Source organism: Labrus bergylta, chromosome 4, assembly GCF_963930695.1.
Source record: "Labrus bergylta chromosome 4, fLabBer1.1, whole genome shotgun sequence".
Taxonomy (NCBI): domain Eukaryota; kingdom Metazoa; phylum Chordata; class Actinopteri; order Labriformes; family Labridae; genus Labrus; species Labrus bergylta.
In genome coordinates, this window is record NC_089198.1 from 20,372,507 (window position 1) to 20,400,435 (window position 27,929).

At 40.3% G+C, this 27,929-nt stretch overlaps 1 protein-coding gene across 2 annotated transcripts in view; it reads right to left on the reverse strand.

Moving 5' to 3' along the window:
* Positions 1-204: 204 nt before the first annotated feature.
* LOC109995576 (glypican-5-like) overlaps positions 205-27,929 on the reverse strand; it is a 96,218-nt gene continuing 68,493 nt past the window's right edge. For both annotated transcript variants that reach the window (XM_065954022.1, XM_020649342.3), the window contains 2 exons: positions 20,304-20,445; positions 205-2,507 (listed from right to left, as the gene is read on the reverse strand). In XM_065954022.1, coding sequence (XP_065810094.1) covers positions 2,320-2,507; positions 20,304-20,445 — 330 coding nt within the window. In that variant the 3' untranslated portion in view covers positions 205-2,319. The remainder of the gene's footprint in view (positions 2,508-20,303; positions 20,446-27,929) is intronic.

The window sequence follows — 27,929 nt, forward strand, 5'->3', positions numbered from 1 at the left end:
ATTTCAGTGCTAATAGTATATCAGGTATCAGAATGGCACATAGACTGGTTTCAATTTTGATCATGGGATCTCACATTTCAGGCTGTATCAGAGGAACTTTTGATACTGGTGCTGTATCAAGAACAACCTTAAAGTGTTAAAGTGTTAATATGTTAAACATCTGATGTGGCTGACATTGTTTAATGAGAGGCTACTGAGACAGGCAACAAAAGCAGAGCACCTTTAATAGAGCCCAGCTACACTGTACCATATACTGATACAGAAGAGAGGAAATGAGACACAAAACAAATGACAAGTGACTTAAAATATGTACATTTATACACATGCAAGGGCAAAGGGTTGTAGGTGATCCAAAGGTGCAATGAACAACAGAACATACACTGAGGAAATCATACCAACTAAACAAATATGGTTACAGAACACACGACTTGACATTTAAACTGCCCAAAAACCTTACATAGCTGACATCATTTATATCATTAACTCACTGCTGAAAATGAATGTATAATTATATTTATTTGCAGGGAGTTAAACAGGTCATCCTTCTTCCACTTCTAGGTAGAGTCAACGGCGACTTTTCAGTTGGCAGAGGAGGAGTTGTCTAGAATAAAGGTGAGTTAATGGAAGAGGTATTTTACTGCACATAGACCCATGTAAGTGTAAAGACCTATTTAGCTTAATACTGTTTGTGTACCTCTTAAGCACTATCAGGTTTAATACTGTATCTGCATAGCATTTAACATGCAATCATCCCCATCCACACAGGTAGTCCAATGTAAGGAAAATCTAACCCTCATCTAGAAAAGGGAGAAAGCATGTACACAGAAGAAGCCATTATAGCAATAAGTTCCAGGGAATGGTTAGCTTAAGAGTCGCTGCAGAGACATTAGAGCTTATTTTCCACAAGAAGTGATAAATTCCCAAATATGGACTTACTCAAAGGCTAATAGACTTGATAAAACAACAGATGCACCCAACTTTGTAAAAGTATTCTTCATTTCTTTTGTGTGCTACATTTTGATCTGAATGTGTTGGATTTAGCACCCCAACCTTCTGCTTGTTTTTAAACTTCAGAAACATCATTTGAGTTGTAACTAAAAAAGTCAAGACTGTATATGAGCTTTTGTTGCTTATCGGAGAAGGGCCTCAGTCTACCATCACAATTTCGATAACATGGTAGGTTGTTCATGCATTAATGTGCAATTTAACGAGCGAACACACAAAACTTGATGCACAATAAACATTAGTAAAATAAACAATGTACACAATTCGTCCCAATGTATTCATATGTCACAGGCTTTCATTGAATGATGTGCATTCCTGCTTTATTTGTTGAAGAAATGGAACCTCTACAGGTTCTTTTTGCATTGTTTTGTATGGAAGATCAAGCAGACAAGGACAGTCCATTCATAGCTCAGGGAAAAGAGAAAAAAAAAAATCTTCATTCTGCTCAATCAGTTAAGAGCTTATTGTTGATTCAGAACCCGCACGCACTCCATCAAATCTTTCCACCTATATACAGTTACATACTATACACACCTAGTTTGTCTGCACAATGTGTTCAGCCGTGCAAGTGTGCGCGTGCTCTACCTGTGAACTCATTACATTCTAATCCTTGCCAAGGTACACAGTCATTAGAGTGTATCAAATCTGCTGTTCTGGGCCAGGCACCTGGGCTTGATCTATCAATCTATCATGCATTCCTTAATCCTCCAAAAGAAAATGAGTCCAGTTTTCAAATGAGCTGAATTCTTCTGCCTGGCTGGCAAAGGGGGTGCAGTAGCCGTGCTGAAGCTTTCAGCCTGAAGGTTTAAGTCAAAACCAGCAGCAGAAAAAGAAAGCGAGTTGTATTTGTACTGTATGCGAAAAATGTAAATGTAGACATTTTTTTAAGTGAAATCAGAATAAGCCAGTCCCACTGTGAACCACATAGGCTAGGGCTGCACTGGTGTGTGTGTGCGTACACACGAACATTCAGCTCCAAAGCAGCCCAGAAGAAGCAGCAGGCTAATCTTGTCTGTAGATGAGCGTGCATTGGATTAGCTTAAGCAAACACCTACACTGGTGATGCTGCAGGACAAAGAGTTCCTGCTAAAGCCCCCGTCTACAGTCTCCCACAGCGTTGTCCTCTTCTCTTCCACCTCCGTTTTGTTTTTCCCTCGTCTTCTCCATCATTCCATCATTACCATCCACTCATGTGCGCTGAGGACAGGAGTAAGGGTACTACAAGTGATTTGTATATGATATGAGTGTCTGTGTTCATGTATGTGAGTCCTAAGAGGGCTACTTTTGGTGGGTGATGGCTAGAGGAAGCTGGCTTTAAAACAGGGTCCACTGCAAGAAAAGTGCAGCAAAAAGCAGTGCCAAGGTCCAAGGTCGTCCCAAGCTGACAGACGGCGATCCCCCTATCACCCTCACTGAGGGGGGCTTGGACGGGTTCTCGTGTTGGCTGCGACCTCCAGGCTGTCTCCCAATGGGTTTTCCTACACTGGAGACTTCAGTGTGTGCTTTGAGAAAGAGAAACAGGGAGAGAGAGAGAGAGAGAAGGATTGGGGGGTGGGGGTGAGGGGTGAGGGAGGAAAAAAACAGGCATTGATAAATGGTTTGGCTCATCACAGTAATCATGCTAATCTGCTTAAATGTTCTGAGTCCTTAAGGCTTGTAGAATTGTATATTCGAAGCTCATCACTATCCAATCAGGAATCCCATCACCTAGATACAAGCACTTTCAAAAACAATCAGGCATAACTTGATGTATGCTCATGTCTGTTACAGTTAAAGTGAGTTCATATGTGTATAAGAAGAAGCACATATGTGGCTACTTAGGTTGAAGATAACCTTATTTTCAAGAGTGATTTAAAATAGGTCAACAACATGTTTACAGTGCCACTGTATTACTGTTCAGCTCAAAGCTATGTGCTTGCATTAGTGAAATCGAAAGCGTTTCTTTAAGATGACTTCATGTCACTCTTGCTGTTTCTCCCAGTCTTCTTCAAACTTGATTACTTCCACCCTCATGCAGATTCATCACCCCACCTCTGAATGCTTCTCCTCTCATAAACTCCCAGTGTCTCGGTGTTATCTAAAATTCAAAGGAAATGAATTCCTTCTGCTCCTCTCCCATTCTTCATTCCTCTCTTATTTATGGATCCCAACTGAACCCAACCCAGCCGACCACTTACATCAATGGAGAGGGATGGATAATTACCCTCAAAGTAGCAAAGTGCATCACACACAGTTCAATTTCAGTTAACCTGCACCAAGTTAAAGACAAATCAAAGACACGTGTTGTATATATTTTTTGTAGCAGTGGGAAGTGGTTAGGGGCTCTAAAGGCCTTGTGTGAGCCTTGAAAGACACAAGTTGAAATCAAAGAGAGCTGATTACTAAGGACACACAAAGAAAGAAAGAGACAGACATTAGGGTGTTCTGTAACCGTTCAGTTCCTAATGTGTTTCTAGATAGAGTTATTGTTTTCTATAATAAGGGGTGGTCCATTTAAGAAGAAGCAGCAAGGGGGAAACAGAAAGTCATGGTCGGAAGGTGCAGTCACATTGCTGGGAGATAAGCTATCGTCCAACTGCCTGTTTCCATCCGCAGACATCTGCATACATCTTACGCCATGTGTAGCATCGTCGGTATGTAATGTAATCTTATATCCTTATGTTCCATTGCAATTTATTATTTGTCATTTAAAAAAATATGTTTTGCGTAGTTTGATGCAAAATGCTGCCAAGCAATACATGTGTAAAAATAAGCAAGTTAAAAAAGGCTAAGAATAGTAATTCAACTTATAATGACAGTAAGCATATTGTCTGATTCGCTTTTTTGTCTGTTCTCAGTTTCACCCTTTTTGTAGTCAATAAACCTATGGACAAATTCACGACTGTCTCCAGAGTTTTGATGAACGGAAGGTGTTTAACTTACTGCCAAGATATATTCTGTACATGTATTGAGGGGAGCATATATGGAAAGAATAGTAGAGTAATATCGCCGCCAAAATCCAGTGGAAAAATGTATTTTTGAGATTTTGTTGTTAGAAAAACTTGCCATGTTTGCAATTGTTTCCACCAGTGTATTTTGATAAACTGATCTTTGTAGGAGTCGTTTTCTTATTAAATACAGTGACAGACACCCTTGTGTGGTCACCTGGCCATCAAGCACCTTGATAGCAAGGGGTTTAATAAGTTTCCAGGCATTACACCCAAGAAACATGTGAAAAGCAATGGTACTCAATGCGAATGATTTGTACAGCTGAGTAAAATTATTTCTGACTGACATAAAAGCACTTATTTTAAACATTGACTTGAAAGGATACTTTTACTGTCACACTTGGCTCAGTTGAAATGCACTAAACTAATAATAAATTGTTTTGAATACATTTATATCCACCCATCCCTACTGTGCACTTGGGTTTGTCTGCGTTCATGTGTTTGCATGTGTGAGCAGGGCTAGGCCGGGCTCAAGAGAGACAAGTGTTTCCCGTGCCAATGGTTTTTGTTGTTCCAGCAGACAATAGACAAAGACATCATTTATCCCAAATCAGATTGCCGTTATTGTTTCAATGGAAATGGGCTGCATCTCATCAGGGAGATGTCAGAAAACAGCATCTGAATGGGCAAACACAACACTAATACGTCTGCACTGCAGGCTAACAAACTGGCTAATTATAGCAGCAGGTTTTTGCCAGAAAATCTAATTGTTGCATACACAACAGAACCGTCAGATAGTTTAAGTGTCTTTTTCAGAGAAGAGGGGTTTTGGAAGACATGGTGTTGCCTTGTGGTCTTTAAATAGAAATAAATATGATGCGTTTAATATCATAAATACATAAAGTCAAAAGGCTAAGAGACAATATGCATGAAAGTAATCATCTGTTCTTAGGGAAAGACAAACAAGAGCTTTGATTGAGTACAACAAGCTGGGAGCTGGCAAAAGAAGAACATATAGTTATAAAGAGAAGTGTACATTTAACTCCAAATAACCTGGGAAGACCCACAAAGTGATTATGAATCCTAACCAGAGAACAATCCACTTTACACAACAGTGAATTTGAGAACATGTCTGACGTTGTGTTCATATGCTGCTGTTGTTTCCTTAGAGCCTAGAGAACATTAAATGGATGGAGCGTCGTTGCAGTAGTGCTGTGTTAGATCAGTTTGAAATATTTCCTGCAGAGAAAATATGCTTTATAAATAGATTGAAGCAATCCTTTAAGATGACATTTTTGGCAGTATTATGAACAAATGAACAGCTGTTGTAAAATAAGAACAATAAAACAGTCCAAAAATAGTTCTATCTCTGACAGGTGCAGTTACATTTTACAACACAGTTATGGGTTTATGCAAGACTATAAGAAGGCAATGTGTCATGTTTGTGTTTGAGAAATTACTTTGACACAAAATGAAATCTTTAAAAATGTATATATTTTGACAGAATTTCAGGAAAAAAGTTCAACATGGGAAATCGCTCAAACTTTTTTATGTTAAGAAAAAACATGAAAAGTGGCAAACAAAACAAACACAGAGCTCACTCACGTTTGCCAAGGATCAAATTGTGTTTTGAACCTGGATTTAGTTATTTTAAATAATTTTCCATTTCTAAGCTCTTTTTGTCCATGACATGGAACATGTCTGGTTTAACCTTGTTTGAGAATTAGAGGTGGGCAAAATAAATCCATTATATAAAAATTGAGCTTCTTCTCTTCTAAGATTTAAAAACGATACATAACTTCCAAAAATCGATTTTTATTTTTTAATAATTATTATTATTTTATTTTTTGGGGGAGACTAATCAGTCACTCCCTGCTAAGTGCTAATGCTAGCTCTTTAACTTAAAGAGCCCATTTTTATGCCGTTTTTGGGGTTCGTATATTTAATCTATGTTCCTACTTTTGTACGTTCACAATAGCTAAAGTCTGAAAAAAGTGTCTGTTTTCATGTACTGCTCCTCCTTGCTTCCTCTCCGCTCTGAGTCCGTCAGCTACGCTCTGCTGAGCCCACACTGCAGAGCCCCACGTGTGCCAAGTCTGCTCTGATTGGTCTGCCGATCCGCTCTGTCGTTATTGGTCAGTAGCTCAGCACGGTTCTCGGAAATGTCCCGCCTCTTTTACCATATTGGGAATGCAGCCACTGGCTCTGTCTGAGGGGAGCATAAACATTAGCACCTTAGCACTACTGTGCTACCGCAGGCTACGGCATATCGTGGGCGTGCTACAGAAGTTAACGGGCGTGCAACATGAGCTGCTGGGCTTGCCACAACGAGCCAATGGGCTTAGATCAGTGATCTCACACTGACAATGACGTCACACTGGCAAATGTTTATCGAGGGGGGCTAGAGCCGAGCGTTACATGCGGCTAATGCTACAGCTAACAGGAGGACGTAGGAGAAGCCGCGTTTCCGCGGACTTTGAATTTTTGCACATAGATGTGCCTAAACATGCACAGGACACTTGGAAAACACACTAAAGAGCACATAAAACCAGAAAAAGCACAATATGGGACCTTTAATAGAATGCCAAATAGAACAACATGAAATTCAGCCAGTCTCACAGGTGACTGGAGGAGATCTTGAAGTATTAATTCATAAATAGTCTTTGAATCCATGGATCTATGAATCCAGTATATACTGTAGGCCTACCGCTCTGTCAAACATACACTTAAATGTGCTTGATAATATCATAACATAGTTTGAAAATGTTATTTATGAACTTTTTACATTTTACACCATGGCACAGTTTATTGTAGTATTATTTAAAGTATCTGAAATGTTATGTTATTGAAGTAATAGAGAGAAACAGTAACATGCAGAAAACCCTTGAGAGAATTAGTGTAAACAGATTTATCCTAGAAAGAAACCAACAACTTCAGGTACAGTGAGACAGAAAACCAGGAGGGCAGGAGGATAAAGGAATGTAATGTTGTTGTCATAATGAGACAATGTTAGCAGCTAAGCTGTGCTTCATAAGCTGGCTCATGTGTAAATCCCACAGATATGGTGAATAAAAAAAAGGAGAACAAGCGAGACAGAAAACAGTCGATGGGATGGAGGGAGGAAGGGAACATTGGCGTAGATGGTAAGAAGAGGAAAACAGTTAGCTTGGCTTTTAGTATGACTATGGAAATAAGTCATCTCGTATCAATGCAGGTGGAATCAATCAGCTAAGGCAAGTTCAAGGCATTGCAGAGCACATTGACGAGCTGTTCCCCCAACAGTGACATCATGACATATTTTCCACCGGAAATGTGATCTGACTGAGAACAACTTTTTGATAAGCAACAAAGACTTACACAGAAAAAAAAATTCATCATTCAAAGGAAAAAAAACACAGAAAGAGTCGAGAGTGGCAGCAGGCCATGACGAAAACAGAAGGGAGAAAAGTTTCAGCCACAGTGACATACAGCTGGAGGAGCTGGAACACGCTGCAGCTAAATTTCCCCTTAAAGTTAAAGACTAGATCATGGTAAAGATAAAAGTTATTCAAAAAGCATCTGAGCACTTAAGAGAGCTTCTAAAGTAAAGATCTAAGGATGAAGAGTTTCTCACAGAGAAGAAAGAACGAGAGAAAGGCGAGCATAACAATTCCAGCTCTATCACAGCCTCATATTAATATCAGTCAGATTAAGTAGACTCTTACAGTTACCAGCATGGGGAATTGTGTCAGTTTGTACATCTGAGCACCCGACAGTCTTTATTGTTCTAAAGAAGGACAGCCCCAGCATGTTGCTTCTTCAACAGGGATGTTCTGTCTTCAGCCAACATGTTGACCTTTGGGCTTGCTAAGTGTGTGAGAAATGGTTCATGTTGTCCTTTGCCTCTAATGCCTCTCCAGTTGGGCAGTTTGTATGTTTGGAGGAGCCTCCAATTCCCGCTGGCTAACGAGCCAAAAAAGCAGCAACAGCTGCTTCCAACAAGCCTGGCCGCAAAACTGAAGAAGAGGAGGACCCAAGATTTTAGCCAACAGGAAGTAGGGATGGGAGGTTGGGGGGAGGGAGGGAGAGAGCGAGGAAGTGAGGACTGGGCCACCGTGTCAGATTAAGTCCTAAAACCTATGCAAAGTGAGGATGTGATCTGTTCTCAAACAATCCTCCTTCTGTTGTTACCTAATATCATGCCTCATTCCATCCTTGCATCATAAATGCTGCAGACAAGAATACAGCCACAGAAAGCTCTAGCTGCAGAGTTTGAGTCCAATGAGAAATGATGCTCCTGTATTCTGGGGCTTAGCAAGTTGTCACACAATATGCTTTCAGGATGAGAAAGCCACTTTTCCAGCCTCAACATTGAGTTCTAGCCAATACAAACAAATACAGCATGTATTCTACTCAATTTAATCTCGATCAAATTCAAGTGTTATTTAACCCTACACAGATGTCTAAATAGAAGATTTTGACCTGTGTATCATAGGCTTTAAAGCACCTGTGGAAGTTTTCTCTCCTCTGCCTGCCTGTACAATTATAACAACAGTCCGAACGTGTTGGTTTGATTTATGGCAACATGGAGTGTGTGTGATGGAGGTCAGACAGTTGCCTCTCCTTCTCCTAATTCTCACCATCTTCCTCTCTCTACCCTCACACCCCTGCCTTGACCTTGAAGGTCTTCTTCCTGCCACGTAGTCGATGGGAGACGGATGAAGGGATAGTGGGGGCAGGGGGGTTTGTAAAGCTTTGTAAAGTCAGGGGGCCTGGGTTCTGACAAGGCCATTTGACCTGCCTCACAGCAATGTTTCATAAAAAGACGAGACCTTTTGACACACAGACGGATATGAAACTCCGGTGAAAGTTCAGTCAGGAAGATGTTATTTTGCATGCTAGGCCTGTTGTTTATTTCTTGTGCCATTCTGCATTCACTCCTCTCGTGCGTGCTCACTCAAAATTTCCTGATGTCAAAATAAGATATAAGCTATTCTCGTGTGCCAATAACACTGAAAAGACCCTTATTGATGGTCTATTACAGTGGTTCCCAACTTTTTTTTGGCTTGGCTTGAATGCACATAAACTCTGGTGACCCCAGACATCACCATCACTTACAGCTTTTTGCTAAAATGACTTTGTTTTCAATCATGTAATAGTTTTTCTACTGTGTTAAAAGTAAACATTAATTTTAGACCACATTTAGGCTGGGTTGACATTTCATTCATGGACGACAGAGACTCTTAGGTTACTTGTTTTGGCATTGGCTACAGCTAACAGTAGCCTGTGTTCAATATATATTTTGTATTGATCTGCCTTCAGCTCAGTTGTGATATATGATTATGTGATTATCTTGTGTCCCATTTAACTCCATATCTCGGCCCAGTCTTCACAGTTACATTAGCCTCATCAGATTTGTCAAAACAAGCAGAAGTCACCAACATCTCCTCCAACACCAGTGTCTGGACTCCATGGGCAATAAATCTCAATGATTCTCAGGGCGCACACCCTCTTAAAGCAATATCTTCATGAAGATTCTAAGCACGTAAGGCTTTCTGACAGGGCTTAATTAACAATCAATCTGTTTTAATAAATACTTACCGTACATCACTCACTCTGCTCCCTTGACTGAAATGCTTTTTGAATTTTTTACTGATACAATATGTGGATGGGCTCCCTACAGTGAGTGCTTGGTTTTAGCATAAATCTGTGTTGTATTTGAGTCAATAAACCTCCAGTCTGAGTCTTGAGTCCCCGAGTGTTCAAGTTTGACTCTGAGCCACTAAAGAAGAATCCGTGTTAAGTTCGAAATACCTGAGAACATTGAGCCACAAGTCCTAAAAATCAGATTAGATTAGATTAGATTAGATCAAACTAGATTAAGTTCAATACTTTGACATCTTAGTTTATCCACCCTCTATATTAAATCAAACCATATTTGCTGTTTTACCAAATCTTGGCATATTAATCATACTGTTTTAGAAGCAGTGGCACCAACTCACCATTTTTCTAATATAGTAAAGTCAGTAAAAAGTTATTGATACCATTAGTCTGTGTCGTCACCACCAGCTGGGGCAGGCCATTCCCCTATGAATGATTCAACCTGATGTGTGACATATTGCCAGAAACCTGGTATCTGCCATCTATCCCTTTGAAAGAAGACTTTATGTTTCCCAGTTGAAGAAAGACAAAGATGTTGAACAATTTTCAACAAGAGTCCATATTCCAATGAAATGTTAGGTAAGGCTAAGTGCTGGCAACCATTTTGAATTAAAAAATATTTATGGTAACTATCCTTAAACAGAAGGAACTAAAAACACATATTAACACAGCCATTGTTACTTAAAAACTTGAATGCATGTTGAGCTGTGACTGAAGCTGAATCCATGGATCACAGGTGTCCTGACATTTTTTTGGTACAGCCAGAGAATGCTAACCCACATGTTTTTTTTTTAAGGCTTTTCTTTCACTGTCTCACAGAGAGACATTGACCTTCCAAAGCACCCACACAACGCTTTCTTATCTCTCTTTACACACACTTCCTTACAAAGAAGGGTAAGGTTAGAGGGAGTGGAGAAGGGTAAGGATGCATTCACATAGTTCATTAGTGGCCATCTATCTCCTTGCTTTTTTTGTCCAGAACTCACTCTTTATGTAGTGCCTTGTCAGGCTAGGGCTCCTCTCTGCTGCCCCCGTCAAACTAATCTCCCTATTTCGTATTCAAAGAAACAGACTGAATTTGTCCACAAACACACACAGAGTTCCCTGGGAACTGTCCCTCTGGTTCACAGGCAACCTCTAAAGGGAATCCAACACCGGTACAGGGACTCTGGCAGGCCATTTGAGGGGCTAAAGGGGCAAAAATACTGGGGCACCAGTAGGGTACACATGTTAGCATTCAGCTAGCCTAGCAACAGGAAAAATAGCACGGCAACTTCAGGGCAGGGATCTGTCCAAAGGAATCTGCCCTGTGCGATTCTTAGCTGTACTGGACTATTAAGCCCCTTGGCAAGACTTAAGATTTACTCTCCTTTACACGCTCACACAAACACATCCAACACTGAAACAAATAGGCAGAAGGGGCCCTGGGAGGACAGTGACCCCCACCAGTCAATGTGACAAATCCTCAAGATGGAGGGGAATCCTGAGTAGAATACAGCCTCCTGGCAAAGGAGAACTTAAAGGCCCAGTAGATCTCATTGATCTCACACACAGATGCAAACACCCGTTTTCAGTCACACACACCAGACACTACACCTGCACACACTCAAACACCAGATGCCTCATTGCACTGGCAGGTGTCAGGGTGTCCTTGTAGACAGACAAGCGTGAAGGTTGCAGAGATAAACTCGTATTCATTTTTATTTTTTTCTCACACTCTAACACAAATGCATGTGTGCACTTTCAATCGCAATCCATTACCGTCAGGAGGAAGAGCACATCAGGTAGCACTCTGTCAGGGTGTGTCTATTGACACAACATGTCATATGGATCCTTCCTCGAGTACAGAAATCTAAAGCTGTGTACAGCTGTTCTGACACAGTTTCTCTATGTGCACTACTGCCATAACTTTTGAGAATCAACTACCAGGTTTGACCCAGTAGAGTTTGCTGCTGGTGAGCAAGTGAAACGGTTTTATGAAAAAGTAAGATGCAAAGAGTATATTTGCGGCCTTGTATTGCGCCACGTGACCGGTCTCCTCTGAATTAAACTGATCTAAGTGATGCCTCCCTTTTCAACTTCAAAGTGTTTTCAGAAATCTGTGTGGGTTAGAAAAAAAAAAGAAAAGTTGCGCTGTGATGTTATAAATGTTTGATTTTGAGGGGGTGAGTCAAATACTTTGATGTAAACTCTTGGTTGCATAACTGGCTGCAGTTAGAATTAAATTACTCTGAACGGTGAACTAAGTACGCTGTCAGTGGCCCCCTATCTATCTGATCTGTAATCTGCTGAAGCAGTAAGAGGGCAGCCCCCCTCCCAGCCCTTAGGCCTGACAGTCTGTTACAGGTTCAGCTCTAATTGCCACATCAATTATGGATAAGGGAGAAGGGCTTTGTCACTCTCTTTGCTGGTCAATAGAATAGGCCTTTAATGAAGCAAAGTCTTGCATGCAGGTCTCTTTGATGCCTACACATATATAAAGCCTTGCACTGCAGGTAGTCAATAGAAAAACTGGCTCATTGCTACCTGTTTCCATTATCTGACTTCTCATGCAATGCTAATGCACTGCTGCTATGTTAAGCAGATACTCTGATCAGGGTTAAAACCAAAGTTTGCATCTTTTGAGTTTGAGATATTGGTACCTGCCTAAAAAGGCCGAGTCCTTCCATGCTCACTCCTTCTTTCCTGCGCCTTGTCTGTATTTTCCTCTGCATACCAGGCTGAGTTGAAACAAAGAGGATCATACTCATCCCTGCTTATCCTTCTACTGTATTTTTCAATATCAATGGAATGTCTGCCTTTATTTGCTCAGTGTTGTGTTACAGCAGGAATGCCAGTTCTGTGTTGGTGGCCAGGGCCAGGCTTCAGGCAAGTCAAGAAAGTCAAGGGGATCACTCGGACACCCCCTTCCCTCTCCTTTCATCCATTCCACATCTTAACCCCCAACAGAGAAGCCTGGGTATGGGCAATAATAAAGCAGCCCAAATAAACCAGGCCCATCACTAAGTCCCCTCAGCTGTAGGACTGTCTGTTAGTGTGTGTAGCCAGCAACAAAATATTTCCACAAATTCATTGAGTTCTTATTAAATCTAGCCCCAATCATAACTTAAAAATTCTAGTCCATGCTTGACTGGGGTTCAGGAGTGTTTTGTGCACAATAAAATTCAAGCCATATCCATTAAAATAGCTGCTTTCAAAAAGGAACATTTTATGCGTCTGGACACCACATTTAACCATCTTTAAAAGGACATTTACTGCCTGGAAACCTGCACATGTCGTAAGGATTGCTTGTTAGATTAGTGAATAACAGCTCCTTCTGTGGAACTGTAGTAAAGTCTTTTATGTGGCTACGGTATCACAGCACTGAGTCACTAGCATTCCTTGTTCCTCTGCTATAAACTTCATTGCAACCATACAAAATCGCTGATTCCATGTATGGTTTTCACTGACTTCTAAGGTACTAAACCCTCACCACTTCCTTTAGTTTATAACCTGTCATCACACCTGCAATTCTTGGTGTTTCCCAACCCAGGTTCCCAAAGGTGTACTGGAGAGGCTTAATCATAAAGGCCTCACTGATACTGTTTAGAAAGGAAATGATGATGATGGCTAATGAGAACCATTCTTCTCTGATGACCGCACGCCTAGGGAGCCCTTCAAGCTAATATGCTCTGAAAGTGTCATAAAAACCACGGGGCACAATGTGCCAAGCTAGGAAGAAAGATTAGACCACAGAGAAGAAAGAGTCAAGACTTTTTTAAGGGATGGTTGTGTTAGCATGTAATGGTCACAAATGCTGATGTGTGCGATGGAAAAAAAATGTGTAGGGACCTGCAAAATATGGTTCTTTGAAAGAGTATTTTATTTCATATACGAGTATATTCTACAAAAAAAAACTGCATTTCCCATAATCCTTTGTTTTGCTGTGATTTGTAACTTCCTGTCTACTCATTGAATGTATTTTCATTTTGTGTAAGTGTTGTTACCCAAGCTAATCATTTTCCTGGGAAACTGTATTCTAAGCCAATCAGAGATCACTTTGTTTTGAGGGAAATGTAAAACCAGGAAGAGAGACGTTACAAAGCACATGTTGAGGGAGACGAGCAGTGTGCAGTTAGCGGAATAAACTACAGAGATTTCGAGAAGAAAAGAAATTGCTTGACCTGCATGCTGTCAAACTATTGACGTAAATATTATTTAGAAGTCAAAAGCAGTGTAAAAAGTGCAGTGAAGGACCAGTTGAAAGTGTAGCAGGTTATCTGCGTTTGTTGTTTTCATTAGCTTTGAGAAAGTCTAAGTTTAAACTTTTAAATGTGGATGGTTAAGCTAGCACCGTCATGAGGGACAGCCAGTGGTAAATGCCAGACATAGTTTTACAGAGGATAGCAGAAGACAAGAAAGAAAATTTCAGTGAGCCATTAAATAGAAAATACTTTGAACTCATACTGACACCTAAAGACAAACAACAGTGTAGCAAAGCAAATCTATTTTTGTTCTTCCTTTAACATGGCGGTCCTGAACATTTCATTTACACAAAGTTTAACCATTTTTTAAAAATACTTTACATTGTTTGAGTTAAGTAGTTCCACAGAGGAAGAACTGCGGCAGATTAAGCTCATTCAACATCAGAAAGGGGTTTATATACTGTATGTGATAAGGTAATATTGTTAAAGATGTGTTGGAGAACATATAATACATAATAACACATAATTATACCTGTAATTGTTATTTTTGCATAACCATTTGAAAGGTAACAAAACAAAAAAGTCAGAGATTAATTTACAGATTTTGCCAGACAGGTATTACAGTAAGTCAATGATGCGATGACAGAACAAATACCTGACTCAGCAGAACTAAGTGAAAATGTGACTCACTCCTCCAGCATCCACCCGCAAACCAGACCATGGTTCTGCTCAATCAAAGCTATCTCTGATCCTCTCTTTCCTTCCTCTCAAACTCTACCCTGCCCCGCAGTGTTCTTGCTCAACCCCTTGAGCTCCAGATGAAAAGGCTACGGGAAATGGCAGTCCTCCTGGTAATATCCGCATCGGGACAGAGCCACTACATCTGCTGACCAGCAGGCCCAAAGCACGCCAGTCCCAAGGGGCATCGGCTCAGCCCAGGACCTGAGATTGGAAGATCAAGGGGTTGGTATTGGTTCGACCCGGCCTGGCAAAGCGTCCAAGAACCAAATCCCCCATTCTCCCTTCTAACCCACCTTTCTCACGGTAGATTTAATCATCGCTGTATTCTCATGTTAGCTATATTCCAAACCTCTGTCATCTCTTTTACCATTACATCATGCGGCTCTCTGATATACCTCTCCGTTGTTGTAACGGTCTCAATTCTTTTACTTCTCCCTTAAACTCTGCATGACCTTGTGTCCTCTCTCAGATCCCGAATTGCAGCATTTTCACCCTTAATCACCATCTTTTTCCATCTTGTAACTTTTTAAAGATGAAAGGCAGGTGAGGGCAGGGTCCAGGGCCACAGCATGGCTTCGGTGAGCTTGGGGTCGATCCATTGTAATCCTGCTAACGCCGGTGTAGGTTGGCCATATCCTGCCCAAGAAAGCGTTCATTTCAGGAATGTGCAGTTCCTGCCAGGACAGACAGCTGCTGCACACCTTTACGGCCTTAACGGCTCTGGAGAGGAGTTCTCTTCATGCCTTTGACATCAGGGTACAACCTAATAACCTTATGAGGCCGATATGTTTAAGCTGAATGTCTCTATCACGGCTAGGTCCAAGGTCATTAGCTATACACTGAATGCAGTCTTTTGAACATTGAAGCGGAGGAAAATTAATCTCAACAGAGGTGTTCTTTAACAGCTGTTGGTGGAAAAAGTTAAACTGCATGCACTATACTGGACATTGATGGATGACAGGAGCAGAACTTGCTCTGTAGGCCTTATGCCTTATATTCAAAATCTGCTGATTGGAAGTGTCTTGTAGAAAACACACTCACCTTGAATTTGTGTGTGTGTGTGTGTGTGTGTGTGTGTTTGTGTTTATTTAAATGTGGAATAAAATTCGCAAATTACACTTGTCAATTTCTTCCAGTAAAAATCTCTACAAAACTAGCAGCTGTGGCTTGATTTTATTATTAATTTTTTTTTTCTTCCCTTGGGGTCTGGTTTATACTCACACACAGACACACACACACACACACACACACACACACACACACACACACACACACACACACACACACACACACACACACACACACACACACACACACACACACACACACACACACCACAAATTCAAACAAATACAGCCAGCTGTTTCCTTCTTGCATGATAATATGCAAGTAGAGATTTTTATTTGTCCTTTATTTCAAGTGTTAAAGAAACTCACAACTCCACTCCTAAATCTTCTACTTTTGTCATATAGAGATCGTTATGCTCTCCGACAGGATAGAAAAGCAAAACCATCATTGCCAATGGTTTCATGCTAATAGACATGTTTAGGCGCTGAAGTGCAGAGAGTGTGAGCAATTGCCGGGGGTGTCTTCACTTTCTTGATGAGCTCACCAGTGTTCCAAGACAGATGGTGTTTGTTACCGAAAGAGAATTGTACTTTCATGGATGTACAATTCGCACTATATCGCTGCACATCCCTCCGGCTCATATCACAGGAAGTGTTTATCCGCGTATTTACTTCTCCTCCTCTGAGATGGATAACCAGCTTTCTCACTGCGTTTGCTTTATGACTTCTCACACCTTTGTCAGGCAGCTTTGCTCAAAAGTAGCACAAACAAAACGACTAGACTGCAGCTAAATACAAGTAGGTGTAGCAAGGTGGGAACATATTGTTTTCACATCTCCCATATTCCATCTTTAACTCCTTTAAGATTGTTTAAAAACTAGAAGCAAACTTCTGCTGTGTGTTTTTAAAATTCAATGGTTTTTTTTTTTCTTCAGTTCTGCACAGAAGGATGGCAAACAGAACGCTTTGCTTGGTCTGTCAGACGGTCAGGCATGACTGCTGCACTCAGACAAACAAAGTACTGTTTTACCTTTTAATGTACAGACATGCGGAGTCTCCCCTCTCTTCCTAATGGAGAGATAGTGGTCTAATGTGCCACTTGGGTCTTTTAGAGATTAATACCTTAATGAGCTGGCTACAAATGAAAAGCTCTTTTGGAAGGAGCAGCCATAAGTATACCCGGGATAATAAGCCAAAGTCACGCCACAAAGTGTACCACAGAAGAGGCTCTCATAGCTGCAGGGGGATTGGGATGATACGGTTCATTAAAGAATCACTGATTTATTCTCCTGTTCATGGCAGGCTGTGGTCATGGCAGTTCTTACATGACTGGGCCTTGTTTAGTTGGCACACAAAATACGCTCAGAAGTCTCCAGGCGAGAAGAGCAGGATCTGAACCGAGATAAAACAGAAATGACATCATGCAATCAGACTGTGCTTTCTTTGAATAGTGTAGAGCTATTCCGACATTGTCAAAAAGGCTTTTCCAACTCTTGATACAAATCTGTCATACTTTATTAAGCTGGTCACTGACGAAAAGTAACTCTGAGCTACACATTTATAGCTCAGTCTTCATATGGCTGTCTATGTAGGTAAATATCTTCATTTTTTTCAGACATACTTGTGCTTTGAAGTTGGCAGAACGCTTGCATCCTATCTCTTCAGTAAGACGTGGCAGAGTTCTAACACATCTGTGTGATGACAGAGACAGTGAGTCTGTTCTCTGCAGAGTAGGGATGTTCATTAGCTTAGTGATAAAGTGTCTCTTTGGGAAACATTGGGCGCTCACGTCCCTTTTTAACAGAGAGGTCTACCGCAGTTACACAGTGTTAAAAAAATGCAGAGACTGAAAATACTGGTAATACATGCTTCATATGCATGAAAACTAAAACCTACTCTCTAACCTTAATAAGATATAAGAATAAGAATAAGAAGAGAGTACTGCATTTACAGCAGATGCCGATTTCTAACTTATCCATCAGTGAGGCAGATGCCACCAGAAACACACACTAGGGCCAATTTGACAGAGGGAGAGCTCTTAATTTCTTAAGAACTCTCAAAAATGTCAGGACACCAAGCTACACTTCCAGGAGCTTGACAGGCGGGTGTGTGAGAACGCCATGCAACTGAAAAATGGACTCAAAGAATGTGTATAACAATAGCAGTTAGTCGCCTCAAAGCTTTGGAAACTGCAAATTACATTCTCATGACTGAGTTCAAAGCCAGGCTTGGCTTGTCTAAATCAACGATATGCCAAAAAATTGGACTGTCCATGCATAAATGGACGAGTGTTGCCCAGCTCCTTTCATCATTCCTCAGACATACAAATGGCTGTCTTATAGTCAGAGTTGTCTTATAATAGGACCAATGCTTTAGTTTGCTTTTATAGATGCAAAAAGCCAGAACACCTTTCCAAGCAGCATGATTTTGTTACTGGATATCAAATACTCCCTTTGAAAGCTAAAGGACAGTTGTACAAGCAACAGGACCCACCTGGATATGGATTTTTACTTTGAGCACAGACTAATGGGTTTTGTTCTGTAAATCTCAGACACTGGTTTTGATTGATTATCCCCTACTGTGGGCATGCTGCTGCTGCTGCTGCTGTCAGAGCTCTAAGAAAGGCTAGCACATTTTATACACATCACAACAAGGAGGGCAGAAAGGACCTGTCCAGACTGTGTGTAACTGGAAGTGGAATGGCCATTGATCGGTTTATTTGCTGTTTTGTGGTGTGAATAGCTTTTTTTTTTTACCATACGGGGAACCTGTGCCTAAGATTTGCTGCTGCTAACACACTAAGCCACTCTGGCTGTTGCCATCCATTGTGCAGTTTTATGAGCATTATTTTGCACACACTTAGTATACTGGAGTAGCAGCTTGTACCACATGATGTAGCTTCTGTTTTTGTGCTAATTTATATCAACTTATAAGCATGAACTTCAAGTTCAGTACTTTCATAAAACTGAATCAAGCACATTTTACCTTAAATACAATCAATAAGACATCATTTCCAATTGAGATATTGATATTTTGATGGAGGAATACCAATGAGTTGTGGTGGCTGTTTGACCAGTACCCAAATATAGAGCTGTAGAGAGATAGAAAGATAAAGAGCTATGGAGCCTTAAATGACTCTTTGCCTCCCGCACCTGCCTCACTTGCGTAATTAGAGAAAGAGAGAGAGGAGTATGAAGAGTGCAGGAGATCAGTTTGACGCATACTTAGCACATAAAAAATATAAATGAATGATTAACACAAGAAAAGTAGATTAGATGTGTAGAAGAGATTTTGAAGATCCAAGTTAAAAAATGATGACAGCGTTGACATCTTGGTGGCCAAAGAAGGCATGTGAAAAAAATACATAGTGTCCAGTTTCTTTTTTTTTTTGTCAAAAAAAGAGAAGAAAATCTACAAAATGCTTGAAAAATAATCAAATAATAATGTTTTCAAAATAGTCGATATAACACTTAAATTATCTGACCAAAACAGTAAGATTGTTGTGGCCCTGGTAACTCAAGACAAATAAAAAAAAAAATAAAAAAAACCATCTTTGGTATCGTTTTCAAGGACATTTTGCTGCATTTTTATTTTGAGTATGATGGCAGAGAGAGAGAGAGAGAGGAGATGTGACAAGCTATGCAGGGAAACTGAAGAGGGAAGCCATCTCCTCAGGCACCTGTTCATGTATGTATGTTAATGTATGTGTGTGCATTTGTGTTGTTGTCTGAGCAAACAGTCTCAGCTAACATGATGCGTGTTCCATATAAAGAGACTGCTGAATCGGCATTCTTGCAGAAGAATCCCAGAGAGTCTCTGCTTACTCCAGCAAGGATTTTATCACGGGGGCCTGATTTCATTTTGTTAACCTGTCCGCTAGCTTCAGTGTCTCAGTTGTATCTCCTGATGGACTATTTATCAGGTACATGGAAAAAAAAAGAGTGAACCTTTTTGCCTGGCCACTGCTATTATTGTCTGCATGGATGAGTCCTGTGCTCCTCCATATCCCCCCCCCCCCCCCCCCCCCACCCCCATACTGTAAGACAGTGCTTCTCACCATACTCCTTTGTTTAGCCTCGTAGGTTGAAAAAAACAACATGATAATGAGAGATGATTAACTAGGAGCTTCTACAGGAGATCAAATGACACTCATCAAAGCCGACACAAGCCCTAACACCTCCTTGCTGTGTTTGCATATGTGTGTGTCTGTGTGTGCGTGTGTGTGTTTGTGTGTGTGTGCGTGTGTGTGTGTGTGTGTGTGCGCGTGCGTGCGTGCGTGTGCTTATTGAGCAAACTGGCTTGTTTGTCTCAGGATCTGAGGAATCTCCTGTGCTGCCACCTTTGCTGTTGCCTCAAGGAGACACAGTAGGTGAGGATTGTAGACTGTGGGAATGTGCTTTTTGACATGAATCTTTCCATCTCAAATAGGAGATGACTGAAAGAGTTACTTTGTGGCAACATTTGGAAAACAATTCAAGGCTCACTGAGCAAGACAAAAGAGAGAAAAGTTTGCAGCAATTTCAGGGGGAGATCTGTCCTTAGTTCTAACCTGCATAAAACCATGCCCATTGTCAGCAAAAATCAGCTTCAACTGCAAATTAAAAAAAGAATGGAAATGGAAATCATCTTTAAGGATGGTGATTAAATGTTTTTTTTTCTATTTAAGTGGTGGGAACTCAATAAATTTGTTAAAGGGAAGTAGATGTGTTCACATGAAGAGGAGGGTATGCATTACTTACAGGTCTGGCCTTGACCGTCTCCTGAGGCTTGACATCCATCTTCATCATCACAGTCTGTGGTGCTGCCCTCCTCCGTCTCCCCACTGCCCAGCTGATCCCAGGGCTCCAACTGACCCAGCTTGGGAAACCTCTCCTGGGTCTCCTGAACAACAAATACAGAAATAAGAGGTTTAGAACAAACTTTTTTTTGTAAATGATAACAACTTGACAATGCAATGCTAATGTACTGTAATCTACTGTAATGTTGTCTGCACAGTAATGTTATCTAATCTAATAACTGGACGAGTTAAAGAAGGCAAAGTGCACTAGATTCTCACTCTTGAAAGAAGAACAATAATAATATTGTTTCTTATGTCCCCTGTCGACTCTCTTGAGGAGCAGTGTGGGTGGTGTCAAGTGAAGGCCCTGGGTGGTGGGTGACGTGTTTCTTTTAATAACAACCGTATTTTAAGAGAATCATCGATTACAAGGATAGGCAAAAGCTTTCATAACTTCCATTTTCTTCAGACGAGAGGGTTCATATTATACTTGATCCGCTTTTATTTACGCTTTCATTTGTAAGCATTACAAGAATCAACCTCAATTATTCAACACACGTTATCTTTAAGGTGTATTTTTATTGTATTTTTTTTACACTGTCAAACAACTGCTGATATGTATTGACATCTGTTTATTTCCCCCGAGTGCAGGGTCAATAAATATAATATAAAACACAATATAAACACTAAGCTTTTCATTAGCTTATGAATCCTTCTACGTGAGGATTTTTTTTCCCCACTGATCAATAATAAAGATCATTTTTTTTATTTACACTTCACTCTTGCATCTAACTGTGACAAACACCTGGATCTATAGAAACCACATCACATTGTAGTGTGAGCACTCTTCTGCATGAAGACTCGCACAGCCTGGAGCATGAACATCTCTCTACGATGTTCCTCCCTCTCAGCGTGGAGCCGACTAATTGGACCACCTGCTGGCCCTCCCTGCTGTCCACCATCATCAAGGTGGTCTTTGTTCCGTCACCCCATGTCTGACAAGAAGCTCTCCTGACATAACAACAAATCATCCTTTGGAGTCTAAGTGTAAGAAAGTGGCATGAATACCAGATAAGTAAAACATGTGGAGCTGTAGAGAGACACAGTTTTAAGCATCCTCTAGGATGTAATATGCAAACACACACACACACACACACACACACAAACTATTAAACATTCATGAGAAAGCCGACAAGATCAATCCTGGAGCACAGCTGACCTTCATACTGAGGGAACATCCACTGAAGACACGTTGAGAGGTGAGTGAGAGTGGTGGGGGGATAGGTTCAGTGTGTTGAGGGATGACTTATATTGTTGCCATTGACACCAGGCTGTCTGTCAACCAACCTGACAGAAATATGTGACCTTCAACCAGTTGCCTCCTTGGCCATTAACAGCCCGAAAAAAAGGAGACAGGCCTATTTATACTGTTTAGAGAGTGAAGCTAAATGTAAGATGTAAGAAATGAGAAGTTATACAATAAGGAGTGAGCTTTAAAATGTAATGCACAAGCACAAAAAGAAAAAAACATATGGATTTTGTTTAAAAATCTCAAACAGGCTAGGCATGCACTCAGGGTTTGAAAATAACTTTTTTTTTAGGGCTTTCCTTGAAGAAAACTCATGAAAAACTCCTGAATTTTTTAATTCTGACTTCACCCGGAGTTTCTCCTGCCAGACCCCTAGTAGTCTTGACGCTCCAAGTGAGCTGATGTGAGAACGCAGCAGGATATTCTCCGGAGAATTAACCTGAAGCCAACGGGACGTAATCAAAAGGCTGCATTACAGTACGTTTTCTGTTCGTCAGTATGTTCTTCTTCACTCTTTTGTTGATAGTGTGTTGTTGATAGAACTATGCTAAGCCCTGATATCACGGCAAATATTCTCATTATAGCATCGTATAGTGGACTCTGTTGCTTCATCCGTGTCTTTTTCTTTTTTTTTAACGTCATGTCAGCCTGATGAGTCTGCGATCTGTTCACATGATTTAGGACTGGATCTGTAAAGCCCTCATGCTAACCTTACAGAACATCAGGAACAAACAGGGCAGGAATAATTTTCTACTATGTTGGGAGGGGGGAATCAGTACTGAGTCTTGCCTTAGATCCTACAGAGTTTGTTTACTTAGGCATATCTGTGCTTTGAGCTACATGTTACCACCTGTATGTTAACAGATGCTAAGTTGCATTATGTCAGACAAATCATAACTGTGACCTCATGATGTATTTACTGAAGGTTAGGGTAAAGTAATAAGACATTATCTACTGGGAATAAACAGTATTTGTACAAACGTTGGATTCAATAAATTGTTATTTTGTCGATAACTTAGTCTAGACCTTTTCTTCTTCTGGAAGAGAATGAAATAAAAGACCAGCTACTTAGACAGCCAAGGCCTTCAAGTAGAAATAATGAGACAAAGAATGAAGAGGCACTAAAGTTAGCCAATGCTGATAAATGCTTGTCTGTCATTTATAATTCTGCAGCAGCTCAACTGGTGTCACAGTTGGTTTTCTATCTGCCTTCCCTTCCAGAAAAGTGACTTCTGATGTTTGCTAATGAGAGAGGAGGAGGAGACTGAACGTGATCCTGACACCAGTGGGTACTATTCTTATTGTAAGCCATTACATCTATCATGTGTCCCATTCCTATTTAATGTGAAGTGGCCCCTTCTGAGTCAGGCCTGAGAGAAGTGCTACAGTCAAATAATTCATGTAAAAGCATTATAGAGGGCAGAGGCTTCATGAAACTCAAGAGGGCTCTTCAATGGAACCAGGTTCAACATACCTGGACAGCTCAGTTTTCAAAGATGGACTAACAGAAACAAAAGAATTGCTTAGAAAGATGTAAACAATATACACACTAGGCCAGGGGATCTTTGGGTGTCTAACGATTCAAAGTTGATTCTTTGGATCACATTTTGATTGAGAATCGAATTTTGATTCAAAACAATTCTGTACTCATGATTCAAAGTCTATTTTTTAATTGGTACATACTTTAGGATCTACTCCAGTCATCTGTGAAACTAACTGAATGTCTTGCTGCTCCATTTGGAGTTTAATACTCTTAGCCTTAGCACTTAGCAGGGAGTGACTGACTAGCCAAAAAAATAAAATATTTTGAAAATCAGTTTTTGGAAGTTATGAATCTATTTAAAATCTTAGAAGATAAGAATTTAGATTTTTACATACATCTTTTTTCCCCCACCTCTAAAACACACTGGTTAGTTGTGCATTTCATCATTATGGATTGGCTCATATGACAACATGTGACCAGTCCCTTTATATTTCCTGTACTTGTTTTGCCTGTTTTGAGGCTGATACATGATACACTGTGTTAGGTATAGAAATTCGGGTCAGGGGACTTGTTCATATGAGACATTTGAGACAAAAATACAATAACTGAATGACTTGTGTGCAAAGATGGAAGCCACAAATTTAGTATGTATCCAATGGATCAATACAGTTAAGCACAAGGCTGCAGGGAAAAGATAAGTGATTATGGAGGATTGAAAGTAAGAGAGAGAAAACTCTGTTTGGACAGCTACCATGATAAACCCATTAACCTTGTTTTTAAATTTGTAAAACTACAAGATAAATCCAGTGCACACTCCACCAGTTTATGTAGAAATGCTGTGTTAAACAAGAAAGTGTTGTAACCCAACACCATCCAGATAACCATTGGAGTATTAAGCTAATAACCATGCCGTTCAGGGGACGTTTAACACAATGCTGCCTGGCCCAGCTGTCCTTAAAGCATGTTAATTAGGGAAGGAATCAATTAAGGCGCTGTCGCTGTGGAAACCACAGTTGGGCCGTTGTAGAATTGTGCTGTTGGCCGCTGTCCAGGGCAGTTTGTTGGTTTGTTTTGACTCTGTCAGAGCTGCTAGAGTGCCAGAAAATTTCTGCTAAGTCTGTTTAAATGTTAATTCTACTTGGTAAATTCAAAAGTAACACAGGGAACGTAATTGTGGTATTCAAACAACATAGTCAAGAAAGCCATTTTGAGTTTGCCATTGGTGCTAAAAAAAGAGAGATAAATATTCCAGTATGGGTCCTAAAAGAATGTTGAATGCTCAGTATGCATTGGAAAGTCCCTCTCTCTTTCTTTATCTGCTTTCTGACAGAGAAATGCTGCTGCATTGAGGTCCAGCTCTGAGTTTCAATGAGTGTCGTAAGCAGTTTGTTAAATGTTTTTTTCGTCTTCATTTTCTTTTCTTTTATAGAGTAAAAGTAAAGCAGAGACCACAGGCAATATATGCTCGGCTGATGAAGTTAATGTCAAATACTAATCATAAACTGCAGAAAAAGAAGATTTTCTGGCACAAACTTCACCAATTGACAAGGTGCATGAAGAGTGAAAGGCTTAGAAGAGGTCAAAATGCTCTAGCAACACTTGTAGTATGAAGATTTTTTTCAAGGCCACGAGCCGAAACGTGTCGGTCTAAATTGTTAATAAAGTTGATCTTCTTACTAAAAGTGTTGCTGAAGCATTTTGACCTCTTCAAATATTAATCATAAAGCAGCTGAAGTGAATGGATAAGGACCCAAAGATGAATAAGGTGGTTTATTTATGTCATCAAAAACAACAGCCTTTCAAATCTCATCTTCTGGTGCTTTTAACTCAACAGGAACAATGTCTTTATTTTCTCATGATTCGGTCTCTCTGACATTTAAAACCAGGCTGTTTGATGTATTTGAGCTTTGCTGTGCCATGCAGCCTTTTTATACTGAGAATATGCTTTAAAATCAAACATTTGAGCTGCTGCGAAGGTCAACATGTTCAGTCATGCATCATATTTTTCAAAATCAGGTCTTGATAAAACTCAAGATGAGAGGTTACCTAATGTAATTAAATTGCACTTTAGATATGATGCAAATATAATATATAAGCAAACAGGTGAACTTGAATTTACCTTCTTCAAACACAGTTTTAATTGTGCTTCAGGGTCATCGCTGATGCAGCATTTAAGGATATGGCAGCTGAGAATATTGAGGGCACTATTAACTGAGATATGGGTGAATAAATATCTTTCACATATCTTCAAAAGGATTGGCAGATTCAAAGCAAAGCACTCTCTTTTCAGCGCTGAGGATAAGACCACATCTGAAAGCTTCATTGACACGATTAAACAAAATACATATTCTTTCTTTTACACAGTAACAATTGTATGATAGGCTGAGGCAAAAGAATGGTTTTGATAGTGGTAATGATAATACTTATGATAAAGATGAGAGCTACTTTTTTTAGCTTTTGGTAGATTAAAACATTTCAAGGCACCAACTGATAGTTGCTGTGTAGGCTGAGTAAGTGTCACAGAAGCACTGATTTCTGTAGTGTTTTAAGCAGTTTGAATGAGGAGAATATTACTTTTTCAGACCTCAGCTGATAATTGGCTGTAGCAACCATCCCCTCGATATGCTGCATCTGCTTCAGAGCTTGAAAAAAACGTTATTTATCCTTCACCTGCTTCATTCAGTTTTCACTCACTGGTTTTATTAATCTATAATTTTACAAAAAGAGTACAGCCTGTTATTGTGGGATAGAAAAAAGTTTACAGGTGCACCATGTAGATTTGGTAGTGAAAATTGAAAGTTGGAGAAGTGAAACAATTCTATGCATTGAAAACAAACAAAAACAAATAAAGGGCGAAAAGGAGCGGTAGAAGGGTTGGAGAGATCTGTTCTGGAGGTGACAAAAAAATCGAATGAATATGAATTCCTTTACAGTGTTCACACAGGGAGACTTAGCATTTAGCAAGCAGTTGTGGTGCTCAGAGTGGATGGGATGAAAAAACAAGATGCCTACCCTCATACTCAAGGCGTGCCTTGAAATTACCCATGGCATCCGAAGACAAATCAGGTATTCCACAAGGCTTTGATTTAAATCCCAAATCATGAAATACTTTCTAGTTCTGCTCTTGCACTGCCAACTCATTCTGCCTTCTCCGTCATTTCAAAGGCATTCCTCGGTCAGGGGATGATGGGCCAGGTTTGGGAGCATCAAGGGGCTGCATTCCTGCATGCATTTGACAGCATCCTACATTCACACTCAAATCGGTACTGCCAGGAGTAACCAATCAGTGTCTGGACGAGTTCGGTAGAACAATGAGCATGTGTGTATCTGTCTAAGAGTGTGTGTGTGTGTGTATGTCTGTGTCTGTCTGAGTGTGTGTATCGTCTGTCTGGGTGTGCATGAGTATGTGTGTGTGTGTGTGTGTAATTGCAGCTTAACCATGAGGCTGCTGTGGCCACATTATCCAGCTTTATGTGGTCAAATCTGATTGTGATATATATGAGTAAAACCCACAGATGCTAAATAAATACTGCAACAGTAGCCATACTTGTGTTAGTGTGTTTGTGTCATATTGGTTTCTTTGCATGTATAATCCTGCCATCAGACCAGTGAACCAGCCTCATTAGTCCTAACACTTATTTAAGCCCACACTGAGACATGTGCTCTCTTACTTCCCTGACAATTTTAAACAGTATCACCTCATTGAGTGCAGTTGTGGTAAAAACTGCAAATGTGGACATAGTACAGGGGAAAAGGGGGAAGGCAAAGTTGGAAGAGACATGAGGAAAAAGTAACAGTGGTAATCTCTAAAAGACTTCAAACTTTTACATTAAAAACACCCCCTTTGTCTCACAAACAGACTTTGAATGCTTTTGAGTACAGTACATCAATCTGTTGTGTAGGTGTGTGTATGTGTGTATGGCTACAGAAAAACTGTCTGCATCTCACTTCCTGATTAAGAAGAACAGCTGAAAGAGGTAAGCGTATCCAAGAATGAGAAATAAGGACAGAGGACAGAGAATGAGCCCTCTGAAGTGTTGCAGTCTGCAAACAACAGAAACTACAGATAGCTGCACTATGAAGCCATCCATCGCTGCTGATTGTGGATCAGATATGACCTATTGTTTGTGTGGACTGATGATGTTTTTTTTTTATTTTTTTTATTTTTTTACAGTCAAGCAGCTTTCAGACAGTTTTGAATGACTATAGAGCCACAAACTGACAGATACAGTAAGTTCTGGAGCAGACAGTCATGGTAACTGTCAGAGTTTGGACTTTCATGCGTTGCCATTGAAAACATGGAAAGAATAAAAGGCATAACAAAAAGTCTGAGCCAAGTCCTCTTCGCTGTTTTCCCTTTTCCGTGGTTAAAAATTAAGCCAATAAAAACTCCTCTTTATCCGAATCCTACAGGCAGATACATTTGAAATTCATATTGCACTGAAGACAACCAAAAGCTGAAGTCAAAGTCTAAATGCAATGCCAACAATTACCTCACCCAAAAACATAAAGGAGGTATGCAGCTAGCCTTTCAAGATCAAATATCAGCTTATGCAAAAAATAATAAAGAGATAAACAAAGTGCTACATTTGCTTAGAAAAACTCCCTCACTGACCACGTGCATCCCTGCCAAGACGCATGCAAAACTCCTGTATGTTAATGTGGGTATTAAAAAAAAGTTTTATTTTTCTGCAAATGGATCTGCGTCAATGTTTCCGGTTAATGTTAAAATACCCGAGCCCTCTCTTGAAAACACAAACATGAAGAGATTCATGATCTCTGAGTTACTGCCCATA